The 21147-nt window shown below is 35.0% G+C and overlaps 1 protein-coding gene across 6 annotated transcripts in view; it reads left to right on the top strand.

The window, feature by feature from the left end:
* Positions 1 to 21147, top strand: part of KIF21A (kinesin family member 21A) — a 159979-nt gene that overhangs the window by 119968 nt on the left and 18864 nt on the right. For 2 of the 6 annotated variants that reach the window (XM_032646357.1, XM_032646358.1), the window contains exons 20-29: positions 4133 to 4327; positions 4748 to 4849; positions 5514 to 5679; positions 6164 to 6184; positions 11372 to 11432; positions 11807 to 11861; positions 14132 to 14343; positions 16721 to 16828; positions 18467 to 18595; positions 20980 to 21018. In XM_032646357.1, the coding sequence (XP_032502248.1) occupies positions 4133 to 4327; positions 4748 to 4849; positions 5514 to 5679; positions 6164 to 6184; positions 11372 to 11432; positions 11807 to 11861; positions 14132 to 14343; positions 16721 to 16828; positions 18467 to 18595; positions 20980 to 21018 (1088 nt within the window). The remainder of the gene's footprint in view (positions 1 to 4132; positions 4328 to 4747; positions 4850 to 5513; positions 5680 to 6163; positions 6185 to 11371; positions 11433 to 11806; positions 11862 to 14131; positions 14344 to 16720; positions 16829 to 18466; positions 18596 to 20979; positions 21019 to 21147) is intronic. The other 4 variants (XM_032646362.1, XM_032646359.1, XM_032646360.1 and 1 more) reach the window with 3 other exon arrangements.

Below are 21147 nucleotides of genomic sequence, written 5' to 3' on the forward strand. Positions count from 1 at the left end.
GGGCTTTCTCTCTTGTTCCATTGATCTATGTTTCTGTTTTTGTGCCACTACCATTTTGTCTTGATCACTGTAGCTTTGTAGTATAGTCTGAAGTCAGGGAGTCTGATTCTTCCCGCTCTGTTATTTTCCCCTCAAGACTGCTTTGGCTCTTCGGGGTCTTTTGTGTCTCCATACAAGTTTTAAGATTTTTTGTTCTAGTTCTGTAAAAAATGCCAGTGGTAATTTGATAGGGATTGCATTGAATCTATAGATTGCTTTGGGTAGTATAGTCATTTTCACAATATTGATTCTTCCAATCCAAGAACATGGTATATCTCTCCATCTGTTGGTATCATCTTTAATTTCTTTCATCAGTGTCTTATAGTTTTCTGCATACAGGTCTCTTGTCTCCCTAGGGAGGTATATTCCTAGGTATTTCATTCTTTTTGTTGCAGTGGTAAATGGGATTGTTTCCTTAATTTCTCTTTCAGATTTTTCATCATTAGTGTTTAGGAATGGAAGAGATTTCTGTGCATTAATTTTGTATCCTACAACTTTACCAAATTCATTGATTAGCTCTAGGAGTTTTCTGGTGGCATTTTTAGGATTCTGTATGTATAGTATCTTGTCATCTGCAAACAGTGACAGTTTTACTTCTTCTTTTCCAATTTGTATTCCTTTTATTTCTTTTCTCCGATTGCTGTGGCTAGGACTTGCAAAACTATGTTGAATAATAGTGGTGAGAGTGGACATCCTTGTCATGTTCCTGATCTTAGAGGAAATGCTTTCAGTTTTTCACCATTGAGAATGATATTTGCTGTTGGTTTCTCGTATATGGCCTTTATTATGTTGAGATAGGTTCCCTCTATGCCCACTTTCTGAAGAGTTTTTATCATAAATGGGTGTTGAATTTTGTCAAAAGCTTTTTTCTGCATCTATTGAGATGATCATATGGTTTTTCTTCTTCAATTTGTTAATATGGTGTATCACATTGATTGATTTGCATATACTGAAGAATCCTTGCATCCCTGGGATAAATCCCACTTGATCATGGTGTATGATCCTTTTAATGTGTTGTTGGATTCTGTTTGCAAGTATTTTCTTGAGGATTTTTGCATCTATATTCATCAGTGATATTGGTCTGTAATTTTCTTTTTTTGTAGTATCTTTGTTTGGTTTTGGTATCAGGGTGATGGTGGCCTCATAGAATGAGTTTGGGAGTGTTCCTTCCTCTGCAATTTTTTGGAAGAGTTTAGAAGGATGGGTGTTAGCTCTTCTCTAAATGTTTGATAGAATTCACCTGTGAAGCCATCTGATCCTGGACTTTTGTCTGTTGGAAGGTTTTTAATCACAGTTTCAATTTCATTAGTTGTGATTGGTCTGTTCATATTTTCTATTTCTTCCTGGTTCAGTCTTGGAAGGTTATACCTTTCTAAGAATTTGTCCATTTCTTCCAGGTTGTCCATTTTATTGGCATAGAGTTGCTTGTAGTAGTCTCTTATGATGCTTTGTATTTCTGTGGTGTCTGTTGTAACTTCTCCTTTTTCATTTCTAATTTTATTGATTTGAGTCATCTCCCTCTTTTTCTTGATGAGTCTGGCTAATGGTTTATCAATTTTGTTTATCTTCTCAAAGAACCAGCTTTTAGTTTTATTGATCTTTGCTATTGTTTTCTTTGTTTCTATTTCATTGATTTCTGCTCTGATCTTTATGATTTCTTTCCTTCTGCTAACTTTGTGTTTTGTTTGTTCTTTTTGCTCTAGTTCCTTTATGTGTAAGGTTAGATTGCTTACTTGAGATTTTTCTTGTTTCTTGAGGTGGGCTTTCTATAGCTATAAACTTCCCTCTTAGAACTGCTTTTGCTGCATCCCATCAGTTTTGGATTGTTGTGTGTTCATTGTCATTTGTCTCTAGGTATTTTTTGATTTCCTCTTTGATTTCTTCAGTGATCTCTTGGTTATTTAGTAATGTATTGTTTAGCCTCCATGTGTTGTGTTTTTTACTTTTTTTTCCCTGTAATTCATTTCTAGTCTTATAGTGTTGTGGTCAGAAAAGATGCTTGATATGATTTCAATTTTCTTAAATTTACTGAGGCTTGATTTGTGACCCAAGATGTGATCAATCCTGGAGAATGTTCTGTGCGCACTTGAGAAGAAAGTGTAATCTGCTGTTTTTGTATGGAATGTCCTATAAATATCAATTAAATCTATCTGGTCTATTGTGTAATTTAAAGCTTCTGTTTCCTTATTTGTTTTCATTTTGGATGATCTGTCCATTGGTGGAAGTGAGGTGTTAAAGTCCCCCACTATTACTGTGTTACTGTCGATTTCCTCTTTTATAGCTCTTAGCAGTTGCCTTATGTATTCTGGTGCTCCTATGTTGGGTGCATATATGTTTATAATTGTTATATCTTCTTCTTGGATTGATCCCTTGATCATTATGTAGTGTCCTTCCTTGTCTCTTGTAACATTGTTTATTTTAAAGTCTATTTTATCTGATATGAATATTGCTACTCCAGCTTTCTTTTTATTTCCATTTGCTTGGAATATCTTTTTCCATCCCCTCACTTTCAGTCTGTATGTGTCCCTAGATCTGAAGTGGGTCTCTTGTAGACAGCATACATATAGGTCTTGTTTTTGTATCCATTCAGCAAGGCTGTGTCTTTTGGTTGGAGCATTTAATCCATTCACGTTTAAGGTAATTATCGATATGTATGTTTCTATTCCCATTTTCTTAATTGTTTTGGGTTTGTTTTTGTAGGTCCTTTTCTTGTCTTGTCTTTCCCACTTAGAGAAGTTCCTTTTTCATTTGTGGTAGAGCTGGTTTTGTGGTGCTGAATTCTCCTGGCTTTTGCTTCTCTGTAAAGCTTTTGATTTCTCCATCGAATCTGAATGAGATCCTTGTGGTAGAGTAATCTTGGTTGTAGGTTCTTCCCTTTCATCACTTTAAGTATATCATGCCACCCCCTTCTTGCTTGCAGTTTCTGCTAAGAAGTCAGCTGTTAACCTTATGGGAGTTCCCTTGTATGTTATTGGTTGGTTTTCCCTTGCTGCCTTTCAATACTTTTTCTTTGTCTTCAATTTTTGCCAATTTGATTACTATGTGTCTCAGCGTGTTTATCCTTGGGTTTATCCTGTATGGGACTCTCTGTGCACCTGGACTTGGGTAGCTATTTCCTTTCCCATGTTAGGGAAGTTTTCTACTATAATCTCTTCAAATATTTTCTCGGGTCCTTTTGCTCTCTCTTCTTCTTCTGGGATCCCTATAATGCGAATGTTCTTGCGTTTAATGTTGTCCCAGAGGTCTCTTAGGCTGTCTTCATTTCTTTTCATTCTTTTTCTTTATTCTGTTCCTCAGCAGTGAATTCCACCATTCTGTCTTCCAGGTCACTTATCTGTTCTTCTGCTTCAATTATTCTGCTATTGATTCCTTCTAGTTTAATTTTCATTCCAGTTATTGTATTGTTCATCTGTTTGTTTGTTCTTTAATTCTTCTAGGTCTTTGTTAAACATTTCTTGCATCTTCTCAATCTTTGCCTCCATTCTTTTTCAGAGGTCCTGCATCATCTTCACTATCATTATTCTGAATTCTTTTTGTGGAAGGTTGCCTATCTCCACTTCATTTAGTTGTTTTTCTGTGGTTTTATCTTGTTCCTTCATCTGGTACATAGCCCTCTGCTTTTCATCTTCTCTATCTTTCTGTGAATGTGATTTTTGTTCCACAGGCTGCAGGATTGTAGTTCTTGTTGCTTCTGCTGTCTTCCCTCTGGTGGTTGAAGCTATCTCCATTTCTTTTTTTTTAATTGTGGTAAGATCAGATACCATGAGAGCTACCCTCTTAACACATTTTTAAATGTACAGCACAGTGTTGTTAGCTGTAAGCACAATGTTGTAAAGAAGAGTTCTATAACTTATTCCTCTTGCATAACTGAAACTTTATATCCACTAAACAGCAGATCCCCATTTCCTCCTCCCCCCATCCCTTGGTAGCCACCATTCTATTTACTGCTTCTACAAGTGTGACTATTTTAGTTGCCTCATATAAGTGGAATCCTGCAGTATTTGCCCTTCTGTTAACTCATTTCATTTGGCATAATGTTCTCAAGGTCCTAGATGAAAATAATTTCTTAAAATCAAATCTGTTTTCTCAATAGCAAAGGGAAGAACTCACAAAAAGACGAGAGAAGCTTTCAAAAAGAAGGGAAAAGATAGTCAAGGAAAATGGAGAGGGAGATAAAAATGTGGTTACCATCAATGAGGAGATGGAGTCATTAACTGCTAATATAGATTATATCAATGACAGTATTTCTGATTGTCAAGCCAACATCATGCAGATGGAAGAAGCAAAGGTTTGTAACTAAAAAGATGTTTAATGACTTAATAAGTATTTTTGTAGTTTTTATCATTAAAAACACTTTGAATTTTTATATGAAGGGATTTTCTGTCTATGATTTAATGTGATTCTTAGGTTTTGCATGTATACCACTCCCTGCCTGCTTTCCATTTCTGTGCCTATTTTGTGATATTATTATTGTTTACACAAGGCATATATAATGTATTAATCAACCTTGAGTTCTTAACTGCTCAACTGTCTTGTCTTTTAAACTAGACCATATGTTTCTTGGAGTAGGGATCATATTTTATACTTTTCTGTGGAGTCACATTAGCTAATCCAATGATATCAAATAAATGCATGAAACAATGGCTTTGTCTTCTGTTAAATACATTCAGGTCAAGGTAATGATACATCATATGTTGGTTTGATGTAGGAAGAAGGAGAAACGTTGGATGTCACTGCAGTCATTAATGCTTGTACACTTACAGAAGCCAGATACCTGCTAGATCACTTCCTGTCAATGGGCATCAATAAGGTAAGTTCTAACTACACTATTATTGAAAACCTAAGCTTTGGTTAATTCATTGCAATTTTGCTTATCTTTCTCTATTGACCCTTTCCTTTGTAATAAGGAGGAATATTCTTTTCCTTAGAGTTAAGAAAACTCAGCAGTATTTACATCAATTCCATTAGCTTCTCATCTATTGTGCTTGTGTATTAGAACAGGTAAACAACTTAAAGAATAATTTCTTTTTCACTTTAACAAAGGAAAAGTTAAAAGAAAAATCTCTTAGGGTGCTCAAAAAAAATCAGAAAGGAAAAAATGCAGCTGCACTCTCCTTATCTTCAGAAACTTCTGCCTAAATGTTAAAGGTGATAATTTCTGACTCACCTTTTTTCCCACGTTGAGACTGTGCTAGACCTTTAATGGTTTGTTCTCTCACTTAATCCTCACAATGTGGAAGGAAGTAAGAATCATTCATATCATTTGAATATTTGGAAACTGAGAATCGGGAAGATAAGGTAACTTGCTTAGGGTCAACGAGCTTGCAAGTGCAGAAGCTGGGATGAATCGAGATCTATTTAATGTCAAAGTCCATACATCATATGCATTTGCTATTTGATACAGATCTTTGTGTGGTAGATTCTGTTTTGTATGATCTAAGATAAATTTTTTTTGTGGGGGGGTGTTGTTATAGGGTCTTCAGGCTGCCCAGAAAGAGGCTCAAATTAAAGTACTTGAAGGTCGGCTTAAACAAACTGAAATAACCAGTGCTACACAAAACCAGCTCTTATTTCATATGTTGAAAGAGAAAGCAGAGTTAAATCCTGAGCTAGATGCTTTACTAGGTCATGCTTTACAAGGTAATTTGGATTAAATTTTAGTTAAATAAATTGCATGGTAACTTTGCTCTTTGAGTATGCTATACGCTACCTTTTTTCCCTATAGCTTGACTGAATAGATGCTATATTTACTTATGCTTTTGATAATTATCCCTGCTTTAATTTGCTTGTATAAATTTTGGGGGATGTAATTATTGTCATTGCAAGAAATGATTAGCAACTTAAAAAGGCTTACTTAGCATTATTAAGTAATTAGTTTTTATGAATAAATAAGATCAACCATGCTTCTGAATTGGTTGTTTAAATTATTTAAAGTATTAACCAAGTTTCATTACTTTACATATCTAACTGCCTTAAAAAATAAATTTATAAGTGTTTGCTATGGCATCTATTCTACATATCTTATAAATGATACATAATCTTGTTTTATATGAGAGTTCTTAACATTGGATTTGTTTTGATTGGAGTATTGCTTTTTGTTTCCTTTTTGCTGTTATTTACACAGATCTAGATAGCATACCATTAGGTAAGTATGTTTAGCTTTCTGTGTACCCTACAGCTGCATGAATTACTAATTGTTCATGTACACTAATTGTGGTACATCTTATTTAAAAATTTTTATTGGCAGCAAGCTGGTTTTTGCATGATCTTTTATGAAATGTATCTGTGACCACAAACATACTAAGTCTTTTGTCTTTCTTACACATTTCCTGATTTTTAAGTTCTTAGATGTTTAAAGAAGTATGTTTATTTTTCTATTTTATTATTTGAACTCCAGATTTGGTTCCAGTTTCATAAGCCCCTCTTTCTTGTAGGAAAAAATGGAACATATATTCCTTTTTAATTTTTAAATCTATCTGTTAACTTGAATCTGTTGTTTTACTCTCATAAATAACTTTCTGTGTTATTTATCTTTTATATATATTTGTCTTTGGTTTATATTTGCTAGATTCTCAGTTGTTCTTAAGTTTTATAAACTTAAGCCATGTATATTTTAATATTGTAACTTGAATAAAACTATCCAAAGGATTTTAATGAACAGATTAAAACATTATTTATAATATTTTCAAGTTAGAGCTTTAGATATCACTGAGTATTGAGATTTTTGACATTTTCCCTTGCCAATACAACATTCATGTGAACTACACCCACTCATGAGTGGTGTATAGTGGTTATATATAGTGGTGTATAGTGGTTATATACATGAAGGATCAGAAGCATCAGTGTAATTTTATTACTTGCAATTTTTGTGAATGATTATTTTGGACCAGTTTTTATTTAAAATTATTTCAAAATCTGATCTTAACTTTTTTCTAATCACGCAGCTGTCAAAATTTTCTAATACTTGATGGAGAGGAATGTAACTGAAAGATTAAATGTAATTTCCTCTCTGGGTTATTAAAATAAACATAACCTATGAATCTGAATTTATTTTAAACGATGCAAATAAAATACATGAGCTATTTGATTTTTTTTTTTTTTCCCAGTACGCGGGCCTCTCACTGTTGTGGCCTCTCCCGTTGTGGAGCACAGGCTCCGGACACGCAGGCTCAGCGGTCATGGCTCACGGGCCTAGCCACTTTGCGGCATGTGGGATCTTCCCATACCAGGGCACGAACCTATGTCCCCTGCATTGGCAGGCGGACTCTCAACCACTGCGCCACCAGGGAAGCCCTGTTTGATTTTTTTAGGCGTTTACCCTGTGTGTTAAATCTCAAAATAGTATTTCCTTGAAATCAATTCCATAATACAGATATGAACAGGCTACAACTTTTATCCTGCTCAAGCTATAACAAAGACAGGTAGAAAAAGGATTGGTTATATTAAGGAACCATGTTAGGCTACCCAAATTTCTGAATTATAATCAGAATTTTTGCCATTCCATGTGTTATTAAGCATGTTTCTTTTCCTCTTCCTCTTCCTCCTCCTTCCTCTTATTCTTCTCCCCCTCCTCCTCCTCCGACTTTTCTTTGTTCTTCTTCATCTTAGTGGCTCAATTTATAGTAATAAGTAAATTCTTATTTAAGTCCATTATCTCTTTTAACTTGGAAGAAAAATGCAATGCCCTCTTTGATGTCCTTTTGTGCAGAAAATATTAAACTGCTATTTGATGTGTATTGTTACTTTTTCACAGCTTTCAAACAGCTTTTAATTATCTGTAGCTTAAAGGAGGGTCAAAAACAGAGAGGGGAAACACTTCAGCAGATATAACCTGTGACTCATGGCATAAATTTTCCCTAAGGCCATAATCTAGACCAGAGGTGCTTAGAAGAAAAGCACGGAAGGAGAAAAACATGGAAGTTAAATACACAGAAACTAGACGGTCATATTCTATTCATTGCTTTAAAAAATATTTATTTAGTTTCAATTTATCTCAACTTTGGGCTGGGTGCTGGGATTCAAAGATAAATAAGACACAGAATCTTGCCCTCATGGACTTGATACCTTGCTGAGGGTGACAGACCATGAACAGATTATGATACATTGCAGACAGGGCAGAGATTGAGATATGTACAGGGAATTATGGGAACACAGAATGGGGCTACCCAGCAAGAATGGAGGAGTTGATGAAGGCCTTCTGGAGGGGGTGAAATTTGAGCTGAAACATAAATGAAGAAAAAGATTTAGCCAGGCAAGAGACAAGGTGGAAAGGGGCTGGGCAGAAGAGTCACTCTGAGCAGGGGGTAAGTTAAAAGTTGGACATTTAGCCAACATATTGTATGAATGAGGACTTCAAGCAGGTTGGTGCTCTGGAGCAACAAGTATGTGGTGTAGGATGATGAATATAAGGCTAGAGGGGGAGCAAGGGCTGGTACTCCATGCTAATAGGCTTGTATTGTTGTAGCCTTTGAAGAACATCTTTATTTTCCCCTTCTTTTTTCCCTACCTATGTTGGTGTTCCTAAGATCTTTTCCTATGTTTGGGGATTTGCTAGAAGACTCAGGGGGCTCAGCATATAGTTGTATTCATGGCAAAGATTCATGAGAGGAAGGATACACAACAAGATTGTAACGGAAAAAGACTCAGATGGAGTCAGGAGGAATCCATGTCCAGGCTGCCTTATGCTCTCTCCCTCCCAGGAAACATCCCAGGAAACATCACACAGAATGCACTTTTCCCCCTGGAATGAAAATGCAACAACATGTGTGCATAGTTTACACCCAAGGAAGTCCATTAGACACTCAGCACCTGAGGTTTTTACTGGGAACTAGTCACATAGGCACGCTTTGTCTAGTATATACGAGAATTTTAGACTCCAGAAGGAAAGCAGGAGTTCTCAGCATAAGCCATATTGTTTGCACAAATGTTCTAGGTATAATGAACTTCCTAACTAGTTAACTGATGACTAGGGATACTCTTGAGAGCCAAGTTTCAGATGACAGACAAAGTCCAACCTTGCAAGGAGGCCTTTCTAAGGATAGTAGTCTCTGGGCTGCTATGTTAACTCTTTTCCATATACTACATATATATATATATATATATATATATATATATATATATATATATATATATACAGACACACACACACATATACATACATATATACATATCCATATACCTATATAAACTTTAAAAAAGACTTTAATAGTAACTGTTTGGTTAACTTCTAGTGATGTGAGATTATGCAGCTGTGTACCAATATGTATGAACTTTAAAGCATTTTGCAGTTTTAAGTCTCTGCTTTTAGCTTTAATGCTCAGTGATGAGAAGAGAAGCTGGTGTTGGCCTGGAATTATGTTCTTAGAGTTGAGAGTAGAGCAGTGAGGTGATGGCATGTCCTGCTGCCCAGATGGCTGTAGTGCTACAGACAAAGCTCAGTCCTGAAGAGGTGTCTAATTTGGTGAATGTCTGGGTGGAGGGTTGTATCCTCTGGCTAGGTTGGTTATGTCAAACTGTAATTATCTCTAAATAAGGCATATATGCATATGCAGGAGCTAAGTAGCTTTTACTGAGCACTCATATGGTGTTTAATATACTAACTTGTTTCATCACTCCCTACAAGAAAATTACTAGTCAATCTTAGCCTGCTTTTATACATGGAAAAATAAAGACTAGATTTGTCATTTCTTTACATTTTCTATGTTATTGACTAATTCAGTCACCTTAGCACTCAATTATCCTTTCTTTGAAGCACATCCTCCAGCCTGCAAGCGTGGGCTTTGAGATACACATTGCCTTCAAGACCACCATTTTGCTCATTTCAGAAAGTAAACTCCCTTTGTGTGGGTCCTAGATGGGCTCCATTTTAGATAATGCTATCAAGTATTACTGAATTTCTATCGAAGTGTCTGCTAAACAGTGAGGAAGAACGGGAGCATCTGAGAAAGGAATTAGTTGACTTATGAGCATAATCCGCCTGTATGATATAAATGTAAAAGTTAAAGGGAGATGAATACTGTATATTTTTCACTGACATATATATAATTATTTTTAAATATTTTATTTATTTATTTTCCTTAATTTTTTGGCTGCATCAGGTCTTAGTTGCAGCACACAGGATCTTTGTTGAGGCACAAGTGATCTTTTCATTATGGTGCACGGTCTGCTCGGGCTTCTCTCTAGTTGCGGTGCCTGGGCTTTTCTAGTTGTGGTGTATGGGCTTTTTCTCTCTAGTTGTGGCACACGGGCTCTAGGGCACATGGGCTCTGTAGTTGTGGTGCATGGGTTCCAGAGCACATGAGCTCTATAGTTTGTGGCAGGCGGGCTCTCTTGTTGAGGCGTGCGAGCTTGGTAGTTGTGGCGCAAGGGCTTAGTTGCCCTGCGGCATGTGGGATCTTAGTTGCCTGAACAGGGATCGAACCCACATCCCCTGGATTGGAAGTGGATTTTTTACCACTGGACCACGAGGGAAGTCCCCAACGTATATATTGTTGATAATATTGCCTTTAGCTTTGTGGAATGGCTTTATAATAAAATGTATAAGTTTTGAAAACTTGCACCTGTGTTAGGGGCTCACTGACATTTTAAATAATTTAATTTCAGTGGCTGTTTTATTTACTGACTTCCTACTAGTTTTATATGTTTGCTTTTTCCTCTCTTTTTATTAGTGTGCTACAGTTGTTCTGAAATAGCAGTGGTTTGTTTGTATTTATCTACAAAACTGTTGCATGGAAACCCGTAGTTTTAGTCCTTTATGTACATGTGAATGAGCTGCATGCTGGTATGTAACTCCTGAATACCTTGACACACACACATGCTCTCTCTCTACTTGAAAACAAAAATAAAGGAAAATATATAAGTTGGAATACTGATAAAGTACAACTATGTTTATACCTATGTAGTTTTTGAAGTTGGCTCAGTACATTAAAGGGAGCGCATGCAGCATTTACTTTAATCTTGTGTTTTACTCAGTGGTTTTTCATACATGGGATAAATGGATGGTGCGGGATAAATACATACTCTGAAAAATATATAAATAATTATACATACTCTGATAAATACATGATCTCATTTCCATCCTGTGAATGCTGTTCTTTGTTTTATCATTCAACTCATAGCTTTCCTATTTTGAACATATTTTTCTCATCCTAGGACATATAATCAAAGGAGTTTCTTAGAAATATTTTTTTACATTTCTAATTTGATTCAGTTACTGAAACCAAAGTGCCCATATTGAGAGAACTTGGGCTGTTGCTTATTATAGAATAGGGATTACAGTCATCATTCAAATTGTGACATGTGGATAATACTTACATTTTGGACATTTTTTTAGAAAATGTAGAGGACAGCACTGATGAGGATGTACCTTTAAACAGCCCAGGATCAGAAGGAAGGTAAGAGAGGCTTTAGAAACTTAATAGATTTGACTTATTTCTGTAATATTTTTAATACTTTTATCCTGTGCATCAAAGAATTACCATAAAACAAATAATTTTGGATTTTATGGCTAAGTGAAGAGAACTAGAAACAGTAATATGGAAGCCCAACTAAGTAATGTTTAACCATCAAAAACTTTAAAATAAAAATACTGGGATATTTAAGGAAGGAAAATGGACTATTTTAATTAGTTTATTTTGATTTTAAATATTGTCTTTCTGTGTTTTCTGTAGGCATATAAATTTTTTTCCATACTTGTACTCATTAAAGGACATACAGTTTTCTATAAGTTCCCTTTTAATCATGTGGTTAATTACTTATTTCCACATAGCTCACTCTCTTCAGACCTTATGAAGCTTTGTGGTGAAGTGAAACCTAAAAACAAGGTAAGGAGAATTGAAAATACCAGGTAAACATTTTTTCTGCTGTTCTTTATTGTCACTATTAATCACATAGGCCTCAGGTTTGACTCTTAATAGGTCAGCAAGTAAGCATGCTTTTACCAAAGATTTCATGTGTAAGAAATTTAGTTCTTTATCATATTCCCCCTTGAAAAAAATTTATATTGAAAAATTGCTCCTTTGTGAAACTTGTGATTTACTATATTCTTGTACTTTTTCTACTAGATAAGATATGATTATGGAAAACAATCCTTAAAAATAATTTAGATTGACAGGAGATTTTTGAAATTTTAACATTCTAGTATGTCCTCAAGTATTCCTTATTTATTTTGTTTAACTGTGTCTTGAGGTGGTTTGAATAGGCCAACTCTTAATCATCATTTTGTATTGAAAATTGATGCTATAATGTACATTTGTGAAGCTTAAAAAAATAAAGGATACATACTGTTAAATGTGTAAGAAACACATGGTCTATTTCAGATTGAGTGTTGGTAACATTGGTACTAGATGAATTAACTAACTATCTTAAGATGTTTGAAAACAAAGAATTCTTGTAGTGCTTAGTAAATATTTGTTGAATGAATGGATGAAATCAGGACTCAAAAGAATAGTACTGTGCTAATGGACAGGATGGATTTAAGGCCCACAGTGGTTAGCCAGGTAATATAAATGAGTAATTTGGCTGGATGTAAGGTAATTAATAGGGATTAGGGATTATTATGATTACCTGAAGTGGACATGCTGCATCTAAAGCAAATAGCCACCACTCAACTACTGCTTATTTTTGCCATGATGGAATATGAGCCTAAGGCTACCAGATCCTCAACTTTTTAAAGAGAAGCTTTAAATATGGATTTTAATGGAGAATTTCCTTATCTTTAAAATACTGGGCTAGCCAACTGAAAAACATCTCCAGTCTTTATGTATGGTCCTTGAGGTACTGGCTTGGTGACATGTGGTTTGTGTCTTATTATTCTAAGTGACTAAGTAGAAGTTACCCAAACTCAAAGAGAGGATTCGAGTATAGTTTGGATCCAGTCTTAAGTGGCGGAGAGAATCTCCTAAGGTAACTTGGTCTTTCAGGCCTTGTGAAAGCCAGAGAGAAATGTGAAGTGGTAGCCTAAAGGTCATCTCCTAAAAAAACCCACCGTGGTTCGGAATTCCCAAGAAAATGACTCAATTTGCAGTAGGGAGAACTGACAGGGTAAAAGGTTGACCTGCAGGGCTTTCTCTTTCCAAAAGTTTTCAGGTATTATCTACCACTCCTTTTGAACTGCAAAGATGCCTAAAAGGTTCTCATATTATTTATTTTTCACTCATTGAAAAAGTGAAGTTGAGTGTATATTTTAAATAGATATTTACCAGCACTATGTTAAATGCAGGGGATACAAAGTTGAATAAAACAGGTTGTCTGCCCTTTAGAGTTTCTAATCTGGTAAACACCTTGATTATCTGTTAATACATTAGCGATAGCAGCCAACTCTAAGCGTTAACAACAAGGTAGTCCCAGTGGTTTTTCAGGAGTATGGAAGGGAATGCTTATGGTAAATTTAGATTCTAGGAAAATAACCTTCACCTGCCTCACCATGCTGACAAAAGGTGGTATGGACTGGTGGTAGATATCCAGCAGGCAGATTAAACACCCAGTTAAAGCATCAGGGGGGCAGGGTCATAAAAAAGGAGAAACAGATGTAAAAATTGATAGTAAAATGAAATTAAAATTTATATTAAATAAATCATCTAAGCCTGGGAAACATCAGAATTTAGTTGAATATCCCTGCAACTATCTTTTGGTTTAATTTCTTTCTTCTTTCTTTCTTTCTTTTTTTTTTTTTAATGATATGTTGAGGGAGCTGGCGATGAATGGCAGTATAGCACAATAATATTGGAGGCAGATTGCCTGGTTTTGAATCTGGCTTTGCCACTTACTAGCTGTGTGACTTTGGACTTTTAGCTTCTCTGTGCCTCAGTTCTCTCATTTGTGAATTGGGATAATGATAGTATATACTAATATAGTAAAGTATTTATAACAATTTCTGGCACCCAACAGAAATGTTGGCTATTATTATGGCCTCTAAAGGTCTTATCTGGCTGTAGCTCTGGCTTGTCACTATCTTACATGTTATGTTTGACACACTTGCTAGGAAAAGACATGCTAAATGTTTTACCTATTTTAAACTAATATTAAATATCGCCTAATCATCTTCCCTGCGAAAATTTGCACATGATTGTTTTTCCTTCCATTCTCTGACTAGGCCCGAAGGAGAACCACCACTCAAATGGAATTGCTGTATGCAGATAGCAGTGAACTAGCTTCAGACACTAGTACAGGAGATGCCTCCTTGCCTGGCCCTCTTACACCTGTTGCAGAAGGGCAAGAGATTGGAATGAATACAGAGACAAGTACTTCTGCTAGGGAAAAAGAGCTCCCTCCCCCATCTGGCTTCCCTTCTAAGATAGGCAGCATGTAAGTCTGGCCCAGCTACACTAACTTCCTTTCTTTTGGCTTTCTTTTTTTTTTTTTAAAAAATGCATGTTGCTAATTTCTTATTTCTATTTTTTAAATTTTATGTAAATAAGATCTCTAGTTTTCAAAGTAATTTCTGTTAGGTGTTGTGTCTCCTAATTTTTGGACATTCAAAATAATTTAAATGAGATGTTCTTTGTTGAATAGCTTTGTCTTATTTCTAAGTTTTAGGGTCTTTCTTAAAGATTATAATTTTTATAAAGGCTGAGTTGTGAATTACAGAAAAAATTTATTTAGAAACACCTAAACTAGATTAAAGTTATACCTATAAAACCATTATATAAAACAGAAGCTTTAAAGATTCTTAAATTTACTCTAAATTACATTATATCCTAGTTCTAAGAGCCTGGTCAAGATAGTAAACCTTTGCTGACACTTTTAAAGAAAAATACAAATGTCAGTTACAAATAATACATTTTGAATTTTCCTAATTCTTTGCCTTGAAGCACATTGCATGTCTGGGATGAGTGTACACACAAGGTATAAATATTGTATTATTAAAGATTTGAAGGAGGAAATATTACCTCTCCTCTCTATGATAATCTTAACAAAAAATGTTCCATTCAAAACAAATCTTATTTAAAATTTTTTCATTATTATCTTGAGAACAAAGATTTCCCTACACAGGCCAGTGTGTGTGTGTGTGTGTGTGTGTGTGTGTGTGTGTGTGTGTGTGTGTGTGTGTTGTTAGTTATATTAAAATTACATCAGTCATTCACTGGTAAAGATTTTTAATGGCTTTTTTCCAAACTAACTCTCACATGTGATCTAGCAGATGATCTATTGAATGAACACATCATTGCATTGGGAAATATTGCCAAAAAAATGGTTCATACTATATGACTCTGTATGTCATACTCCCCACCCTAATTTGAACATCTGTTTCCCATAACTTTTTTCATCTTATAAAGATATTTTCACTGTCTTCCATTCAGTAAGCCCATCTGCTACCTTTAGTTCCAAAATTAGTTTTAATGACAGAACTATCTTGCATGTGCTTGAGGTGACTTATGTAATTAACTATTAGATTTGCTCTTAGAGATTGCTAACCAGTGTAGCTTATGGCTTCAGTGCTTTTTTTGTAAGATAACTGGAAGAATTGCTTTTGGTGAAGGTAGTGATATAGAACTGAGAACAGATTTTAGAGACTCCTATGTGTTCAGCATTTAGTCTATCAGATGAATAGAGACTTTTGGAACTTCAAGACTAAATCTATGACCTGGAATCCAGAATTCAGGTAATACCTTCCTTTTGCCCTTTTGTTTTTCATTTTAAAAATGTATCATTCATGACAGGTTGTAGAAAATGTCTTTTAGACACTGTCTCTTCACATGACTTATTATCCAAGTTTTCATAAATTAAGATGCTTGTGTAATTCTGTACAAATTTAAAAGTTGGTCATGTGCTTGGTGCAGTAACTCTTATATCCCATTACTACATGATTTCCATTGCATAAAGTAAAAGAATTTACTCAAGTGGGCCTTATGATTTAAATGATGCAGAACTTCTAAAATGTGATTTCCTCTTATTAGAAAAATCAGGCACGTGAAGTTTAATTATATTTAGTTTTCACTTTCAAATAGAAATCACTGTAAGCCCATTCTGGGGATCCTGCTTGCTAATTCCTTAGTGGTTTTTTTCCTTATTAATAAAACTAGTCAAGGATAGCAAAAAATTCAGTTTTTTCAATTAAAATTCATTACCACTGTACACAACAATCATAGTCTTAAATTATTAATTACATAGCCACTATTGAACATTTAAAGTCTATAATAAAACAAAAATATTTTTAGTACTAAAATAGATATAGCTAACTAATACTTAAATACTAGTTAAGTAAAATAATTGTAGTTTTTTGTGATTACCTGTAGTATTCTTTTGTGACTGTGTAAATATTAATTCATTAAATCTCATTGTTTCTCATATTCTGATATTCTAATATTTTTGTTCTTGCAAAACTATAAAGACAATTTTTCTTCAACTGAAGCAATTCTAATCAAACTTAAACACTTAATGTTTAAAATTTAAAAATTATTTTAGCTATTTGGCAGTATAGCATTGATGTTTACATTCAAAGATAATGGGCATGTATGTATTTGACAAAATTGCCAATTTAAAAATTAAATATATAGTTATCAAGCTCCCATTAATTAAAATAACTCATGTGATATTTTCCTGTCCTAGTTCTATTTCTTTTTTCCAAATAATCTTTCTCAAGTTCCAGTTATTAATCTATTAAATATTTAGGTTGAGTATCTGCCAAAGTTATATGTATATATTTAAAATTAGATGATTATAGAACCTTTCTCTCTCTTAGTTCCAGACAGTCATCTGTATCAGAAAAAAAGTTACCAGAGCCTTCCCCTCTAACAAGGAGAAAGGCATATGAGAAAGGGGAAAAATCAAAGGCCAAGGAACAAAAACAGTAAGTTACCCATGCTTTTTATCTACTAGACATTGTATAAAATGTCTGATGCACTTAGATGCTAAAGCACAATAGTGAAATTATTTTCCATATTCAGACTGACTCTGGGATTGTGACTGATTTGACTAATCAAGACAATCAAGTGTGCTGTTGGCTTGTATAAGTAGTCTTTCTTGGTAACACATACTTGTAAATAAATTTGAGCACTTGTCCCCATTCATATAGTCTGATTTATTTTTCAATTATTTGTGCATATCATTTTGGAGTTAATATACCTTTCAGGAGAAGTTTATTAAAACTACAATTCCAATAGTCTTCTAGAAAGTTTTGAAATTAACTTTGACTGTCATCTGATAAAACTGACATTGATTTCACCTCTTTAAAGTGGTTAACAAAAATCTAGTGTTAGGGGCTTCCCTGGTGGCGCAGTGGTTGAGAGTCCGCCTGCCGATGCAGGGAACATGGGTTCGTGCCCCGGTCTGGGAAGATCCCACATGCTGTGGAGCGGCTGGGCCCGTGAGCCATGGCCGCTGAGCCTGCGCGTCCGGAGCCTGTGCTCCGCAACGGGAGAGGCCACAACAGTGAGAGGCCCGCGTACCAAAAAAAAAAAAAAAAAAAAAAAAAATCTAGTGTTAGAAGATGTGTGACTTGTGCCATTTTCTTGCTGTTCTTTTATGTTTAAATTGGTATTATCCTTAATTGGTTTTTTTTGTTGAAATATTTTAAAAGCTATTTGTGTGTTTTGTGAGGGTTAGTTTACTTAATAGTACACAATATAATCTAATGGTCCACTTACGTGGACATTTGTAAATTGCAACACCACAACACACAGAAAGTTATAAATGGGTTAGAGCCACTGTTACCTTTCTACCCTGTGGCACACTGAGATCTCCCTCAGGTCTCCTAAGGAGCTGCATATAGCAGGTAGATCTCTGACATGCTCTTGAGTAGGAATATCAATGCTAATCTATATTTAAGTATTGGTAAAGACAATTTCTTTAACATAAAAATAATTATGAAAGAAGTTTTCATATATTTTCTGTACCCAAGTGGATGATCTTATACCATCCTCCTCCCTTGTACCAACATGCACACTCTCTACTTTGACCACTGGTTTAGCTGATGTGAATGTCATGGAAGTTGCTCTTCTAATCATCCTTGTTTCCTGTATTTAAAGATGTAATTTACCTGTTTCTACTGAATCGAATGTCTTAAGAATAAGTAGGAGATAGGGGATGGAGCAAATAAGTAATTTAAAAATAAATGAATGAATCAACTGAATAGGCAAATTCCTCTTAAACTCTCAGGGTCTCTTTCCTCATCTGTAAAGTGAACAACTTGCTCTCAACTCTAAAATTGTATCATTTTAAATTTGGCTTGCTTTATTTATACTGACTAGATTTTAGCAGACAGAACTTTTTCTTTAGGGCCATCTTGTGGCCAATGTAACAAGATTCAGTGGAAAAAAATTTTTAATTAAATTGTTCAGAGTGCATTTTATCTTATAAAAAAGGAACAGAGGAAGAAAGGAAGGAATTGTATAATGAAAAGCTTTTATTAAAAAAATGTTTCTTACAACATTTCTAACAAATCAAAGCCAATTAAAGCCACCTATTTAATGTTCTTTTTTTCTTGTAGCTCAGATTCTGGAACCTCAGAGGCTAGTCTTTCACCTCCTTCTTCCCCACCAAGCCGGCCCCGTAATGAACTGAATGTTTTTAATCGTCTTACTGTTTCTCAGGGAAACACATCAGTTCAGCAGGATAAGTAAGTCATTATGTAAAAGAGCCCCAATTATTCATTATAATATTCTGAACCTTTCAATACAGTCTGTAGAAAACATTTAGCCTGTGTGGGAGATGGAGTCTGACTTGTGAACTCTTGCCATATTTCATGTGTTTTTCCAATGGGAAATGAACCATATAGACAAAATTAGAGAAATTAATTTTCCTGCTGAACATTATTCCCTGCTATAGATTTGCATTGCTATACTGAGCACTTGTCTTACCTTTTCTTCTACAAGTAAATTGGAATTGAAAAACCTTTGAGACCACTTGAAGTTAAATTTCTTGGGATTTTTCAGCTTCATTGAGCCCATAAAAGCCTCTAATCCAGACAGCCTGCATTGAAAAGAGGCAAATTATTTTACCTTTGGTGGATATAACAGCTTACAAAAGCATTGCCTTATGTGTAACATGTTGTTATCATTTGGTTGTTCTACAAATCCACCACAAAACTTGAGTAACTGTATTCTTGGGATAGAAGAGTACCTTTATGGGTGGAGGGGGTAGAACTCAGGGTGGGTTGTTGGGGAAGAGAAGTTGGAGGGGTATGGAAAATATAATTTTCATTAAATTTGAAGTGAAAAAATATTCCCACACTGAGCCAGAATCTCTCTTGCAAGAATTTCATACTAACAGTGTTGCCATAAGGTGTTTATTAACTGACTTTCTGCTTTGATTTTGAATGATAGCATTTTGGATAGTATATGTACTTGATATTCAGTATCCCACACCAGTTCTTTGTTTTCTACGCTATAATCTCCCTGTATATATCAACAATTTCTGAAATTTACAGGGTATTGTTTAAGATCTGTCTGACATGTTTAGATCATGCTAAATGGCTCTATAGACTTAGAGAGACACGCCATCATATTGAAAGATTCTTTAATCTACTTAATTTATGGATAACATTTTTGATTAGATTTTAATATAGTTTAATCAGTTAGATTAAACTATATTAAAATTAGGTTTTAATATAGTTTAATCAGATGACATGTCCTTTCAAATGATCTAGATAGGTTTTTTTTTAAATATATTTAAAAAAAGACTCTTGAACATTGTTAAATCATACCTCTCATTTAATTGAGAAAGAGTAGAAGAACATTAAGAATGTCTTTAGGAAGTCCATTTTCACTAGCGATGATGAAGAATTACTAAATTTTGTCTCCCTTGCATTCACAGTCATAAAATTTTTCTGTTGGTCTTTTGATAATCTTGACAATCTAATTATAGTTCCATATTTTTTACTGAAATAGTTTATGAGCTACCTACCAATCATTTGACTCTGTTGTAGTCTCTATAAACTAAAACTTAGAATAACTGACTACACTTTCAAAAAACTCACCTACCTTTTTAATGACTTTCTTTGGGCTCCTTTTTGAGTCTAGCATATTTCACCAGCTAGAAGTAGGTCCCACACATTATTTCTGATTACATAATATGCCAGCACTCACTCTATCCTCATTCTTCCCAAGGATATTGTATAATACAAGCTAAATAGATTTTCACGACAACCAGACTTATTGTCAGTCCTGGAGGTTTCAGGTTAAGGCTGACAGGAGTGGCTCACCTGTATTTAAAATCCCAGTAAAACCTCCCAACTATTACTGAGGGACTGCCTAATCAGAAGAACTCCATGTTTTTGAGATGAATTAAAATCACAGGTTGGGGCTTCCCTGGTGGCGCAGTGGTTGAGAGTCCACCTGCCGATTCAGGGGACACGGGTTCGTGCCCCAGTCTGGGAAGATCCCACATGCCGCGGAGCGGCTGGGCCCGTGAGCCACGACCACTGAGCCTGTGCATCCGGAGCCTGTGCTCCGCAATGGGAGAGGCCGTGGCAGTGAGAGGCCCGCGTGACCCAAAGAAAAAAAAAAACAACACAAAGGTTATTAAATTTTGAATGATTTGCTTTCCATGCAAACATATAATGTATTTGTGCAACTTCCACATGAGAGTCTAAATCTAAAGTAATTATCAAGAGGAATAAAGTTCATTAATGACTACTGAAACTGAAAGTTTTTTCTAGTACTAGTCAAATTAAATAGAGTCTTGGAGTGATGTATTTCACTTGCTTGATGTTGTTCCTCTTCAGGGCCTACATTTTAGAAAGTGAGGATAGATGGGTTCTGTGGATCAGTAATAGAAAGTTTTTCCCCCAAAATCTTGGTAGGAAACATAAGCACAAAATTTTAACTAATTTAGCTGTCACTGAGTTTGCTGATATCCAGTGCAAATAGAAAAGCAGGGCACTGTAAAGGAAATGTTTGCTGTATTTCTGTTATTCATACTGTTGAGTCAGTTCAATCTCAGTGTCTTTACCTTTTGACATCTGTATTCTTTTCCCTCATAATTCTAACTCTTTCACTGTAGGTCTGATGAAAGTGATTCCTCTCTGTCGGAGGTACACAGGTACTTTCTCTCTTTCCTACGTTCTGGCATTTCATTGATGTTCTAAAATGCCTTCCTAGAAACTTTAAACAAATCTCATTTTTGTTGCATTCATAACTTGTAAACCATATAAATGCACTGATGTTTTTA

The sequence above is a fragment of the Phocoena sinus genome, chromosome 10 (assembly GCF_008692025.1).
Source record: "Phocoena sinus isolate mPhoSin1 chromosome 10, mPhoSin1.pri, whole genome shotgun sequence".
Classification (NCBI taxonomy): domain Eukaryota; kingdom Metazoa; phylum Chordata; class Mammalia; order Artiodactyla; family Phocoenidae; genus Phocoena; species Phocoena sinus.